General features: G+C 47.0%; 1 protein-coding gene across 1 annotated transcript; it reads left to right on the top strand.

Moving 5' to 3' along the window:
• Positions 1-247: 247 nt before the first annotated feature.
• Positions 248-3,303, top strand: LOC121922010 (zinc finger protein 397-like). Its single transcript, XM_042450874.1, has 3 exons — positions 248-356; positions 1,834-2,383; positions 3,157-3,303. Exons 2-3 carry the CDS (start codon positions 1,940-1,942, stop codon positions 3,298-3,300), a joined length of 588 nt encoding a protein of 195 aa, XP_042306808.1. The 5' UTR covers positions 248-356; positions 1,834-1,939; the 3' UTR covers positions 3,301-3,303.
• The last annotated feature ends 971 nt before the right edge of the window (positions 3,304-4,274 follow it).

The following is a 4,274-nucleotide window of genomic DNA, read 5'->3' as shown; positions in this document are numbered from 1 at the left end:
CCCCCCCCCCCCAAACTGTGCTCTTCTTTAAGGGATGTTGGACCTCAGCTCCCAGAATCCCAGACTAACGTGGCTGAGGCCTCTGGGAGCTGAAGTCTAAAATCTCTTAAAGGGCACAGTTTGGGGACCAGTGGGGCATGGGGAGAGAGAGAGGGGCTTGACAGGGCCACTCAGTCCTCCAGAGCAGTAGAGGAGGATTCCTAGAAGGGCCATTCTGTAGTGCAGTAGAGCTGGATTCCTAGAGAGGCCGGAAGTGGGTTGCCCACAGACGCTCCCCCTGGGCCACAGAGTAGTTCTCATTCCCTTGAATCCCTTCTTCCAGGAGAAGGCCTTTCTCTCTGTCTCCTTGACCTCCGGTGAGTCCTGATCCTGGGCCTCCTGCTGCTGCTGCTGCCTCCGCCGCCCTCGGTCTCCCCTCCAGACTGAAGGCCTTCCAGGGAGAAAGGGAGGAGGGTCTGGGGTCCCTGGGGAGGGAAGGAGAGAGAGATGGGGAGCCCTGTCTTCCAGCCAGACCACGCCCAGCAGGCAGCTGCTGCCCTCGGTCTGACGGTGTCCCCTCTGGACTGAAGACTGAGGGGGAAGGAGGGAGGGAGGACGGAATGGGGAAGGGTCTGGAAACCATGCCCTATGAGGAATGCCTTAGGGAGCTGGGGATGTTCAGCCTGGAGAAGAGAAGGTTAAGAGGTGATATGATGGCCCTGATTAAATACTTGAAGGGATGTCATATTGAGGAGGGAGCAAGCTTGTTTTCTGATGCTCCAGAGAACAGGACCCAGAGCACTGGATGCAAGCTGCAGGAAAAGAGATTCCACTTCAACATTAGGAGGAGCTTCCTGGCAGTAAGGGCTGTCCGACAGTGGAACACACTCCTTCCTTGGAGGGTGGTGGAGTCTCCCTCCTTGGAAGTCTTTAAGCAGAGGCTGGATGGCCATCATTTTATACAAGGGGCACAATTTTACTACGCCAATATATATAATGGGACTTGAGCATCCATGGATTTTGGTAATGAAGAAGAGAGCCTAAATACGCAACAGAAGAGACATCAGCAGAAGACAACCAGTGAATGGCTGTCACTGGGGGGGGGGAGACCGGAAGGGGGGGTCCTTGAAGGCAGGATTCTGGCCAATGACAATGTTGTCTCTGTTCCCCCAAAGAGGCTCTTAGTTGTGGCAGTCAGAAATGGAACCTCCAGTTACTGATAAAATGAGTGGGAACCGTAAAGAGATTTTAAAGAACTGAATAAAGAATGTAGGATACTATGATAAATAGGAAAATAAATGTGATGTAATTATATAGTATTTCATGTAAAGGGTGTAATTGCATGTTGCACTGTTCTTGTTTTCAATGCTATGATTTGAAATTGCTTTTCACTCTATTGATACTTTTCAGTGTATTGATACAGGCTCTCAGGTGAAAACTGCCTTTCCTTCAGGGAAGAGACCTGGTTGCTTTTGGAAGCCACTACCAATTTCTCTCCCTCCATCTCTCTCTCTCTGTGCACATTTGTATTTGTATTTATATGGGTCTTTAAGTCACCTGTCAAGTTATGGTAACTCCATTAATTTCATAGGTTTTTTTAAGGAGAGGAATCCCCAGAGGTGGTTCGCCAGTTGTTTCCTCTGAAATATAGTCTACAGCACCTGGGTGGTTTCTTATCCAAGTATTAGCCACGACTGACTTTGCTTAGCTGCTAGGGTCAGATATGAGATAGTAACTTTAGGGTACCTCTACCAGGATAATAATTCTTAACACAACGCACATTGTACACAATGTAGATTGGGGTGCTTTATAAATACCAATAATACAAATAATAACAATGTATTGGATTTACAGGGAGTTGCAGCAGAACAGCTTAGAGAAACCTTTGCCTTGAGACGGAAGGAGAAGCAATAACTTTCATCTTATTTGTGGCTTCACTGACATAAAAAAAACACCAAAGATGCATGATCCAGATATAGCTGGCCCTAAAGCAGGAAGGAGCCTTGATAGCATCAGCACCAAGACCAGTGGGGAATTGTGGGAGAGGACAATCCAGAGGTTGCTGGGCGAGGACCTTGCCAGCTCGGACGTGCAACGGCAGCGCTTCAGGCAGTTCTCCTTTGAGGAGGGTGAGAGCCCCCGAGAAGTTTGCAGCCGACTCCACCATCTGTGCCATCAGTGGCTGAAGCCAGAGCGCCACACAAAAACTGAGATCCTGGACCTGGTGATCCTGGAGCAGTTCCTGGCCATCCTGCCCCCCGAGATGGAGAAGTGGATCAGGGAATGTGGGGCAGAGACCTGCTCCCAGGCATTGGCTCTGGCAGAGGGTTTCATCCTGAGTCAAGCAGAGGCAGAGAAAAATCCAAAAGAGCTGCAGGTGGGAGCATCTCCTCCTGGTGCAAAGGTGAGCTGGTAATGTCTTGGTGGCACCCTGTTTTGAACTTTCTGAAAATTGATGGAGACAAAGGCCTCTTGAAGAGGTTCTACAGAAGTGTGGTCCCCCCTAGATTTGGCTTTGATGTGGAGGGGTATGGGGAAGATTCACCTTGTAACAAAGTGGTATCACAGTTCCTAAAGCCTCTTAAAAGCACGATTCTACTTTTAAATAAGGTATTTGCCCCTCCTGTGCCAGATTTTCCTGCTGGCACTAAGACACAACTAGACTTTCCCCTGTGGTGACTACAGTGTCATTATGGTAGTGGTGTGTTCAGGAACAGAATGGGCTTCTACTGTTCCATGAAGTAGCCTGCTCTCACTCTAAGGAGAGAAACACTTTTACCCTTAGTGACATTTTTATTTTCATTCCAAAGGCAACATAACATATTAACAAACAACAGTGTTTTGGACACAGCCTGTACAGAGCAATATAGCTATATAATATCAGTAGGTTTTTAATGTTTTTCTCCAGATGTCTCTTACAGATCTTCCTTATACACACGCAGACACATAGACATACTGAAATGGGTAAACAAGATGCCTTCTGTTATAAATCAAAGCAGAGTTTTCCACTTGAGAAGTTCTTGCTATGGGCTCCATGGATTTTTTTGTGTGTGTTCAGCATATTAAATAAACCTATACCAAATTTCCATACAAGGCCAAACCCCTTCCCCCACAGGCATTAGTCAATTTGTCTTCCTTCTCCAGATTGCATATATTGAATCCTCATTGCTGTTTCAGGTCAAAAATCTTTCGGTAGTTTGCTCTGAATTCCCTGTGGCAGACGGGGCTCCATTAGACATGAGAAGGTGTCCCCAATGGAGGGAGATCAAGCAAGAGGGCAATGAAGGGGCCCCCTCACAAGGTAAGAATGAACACTTTTGAACAAAAACTCACTTGCTTTCCAGAATCCTGCTTATCTTTTTGTTGTTGTTGTTTGTTTTCAAGCAGTTTCTAAGTTAAGGCAACCTTAAGGTAAACCTAATGGGGTTTTCTTGGAAAAATTTATTCAGAAGGAGTTTGCCTTTGCCTTCCTCAGAGGCTGAGAGAGTGTGACTTGCCCAAGGTCACCCAGGGGGTTTCCTTGGTTGAGCAGGGATTTAAACCCTGGTCTATAGTGGTAGTCCAACATTCTACCAAACTGGCATTAATTTCTGCAATGAAAACATTGGACCTTTTGGTCTGATGTGGAATAAGCATATTCAGCTCCAGATTATGGAAGCAGAGTCACTGGACTCACAGGCCCATTTGTAGGTGTGCATATGTTTGCAGAAAAACTACTCTTCCACAGAAGGATTGTGCGGTACATTCCGTGTATATCTCCATGTGCTGAATTTATCCATCCTCGATGTAGGATCACTGCTACATATTCATATATTTTTTATTGTTAATTTAAATATGTTATAGAAACAAATACAACCAGCAAAGAATGCTTCTGAGAATCAGTAAAGTGAGGTTTTTGAGTTTGTGTTGCTTGACTATGCAGCTACTAAATTTCCAGCTGACATGACAAGAACTATATAAATAGAGTATGGCGCATTACAGAGCGCTGAAAAGTGGCGCTCTGCCTGCGCCGTCATTAGCTGCACCAAGAAGCCCCAGCGGCCAAACTGCGAGGCTTCCTGGCGCAGCTAAAAAGAAGCGCCAAAATGGCACTTCTCTATGCGTCGTGGCACACTTGTGGCATCATATGTGCCGCATGACATGTGGACGCAGTGTGCCCGCTACATAAAGATGGCGGCCCCGGTGTGGAACGGGCACCGCCGTTTTGTACGGACTCGGTCCGTACTAGGGTTAAGGGCGTCCGGAAGTGACGCCCCTTTCTAACCCTAGTACGGACCGAGTCCGTACTTTATGCC

This window comes from Sceloporus undulatus, chromosome 2, assembly GCF_019175285.1.
Source record: "Sceloporus undulatus isolate JIND9_A2432 ecotype Alabama chromosome 2, SceUnd_v1.1, whole genome shotgun sequence".
Lineage (NCBI taxonomy): Eukaryota > Metazoa > Chordata > Lepidosauria > Squamata > Phrynosomatidae > Sceloporus > Sceloporus undulatus.
Note: the sequence above shows the minus strand (reverse complement) of the source record. Positions and strands in the feature narration are given on the sequence as shown.

Excerpts from the sequence above, each read along its gene's own strand:
- LOC121922010 (XM_042450874.1), top strand. The coding sequence starts at position 1,940 with ATGCATGATCCAGATATAGCTGGCCCTAAAGCAGGAAGGAGCCTTGAT. Across the intron at positions 2,384-3,156 it reads CATCTCCTCCTGGTGCAAAG|GTCAAAAATCTTTCGGTAGT; the intron begins GTGAGCTGGTAA and ends TTGCTGTTTCAG.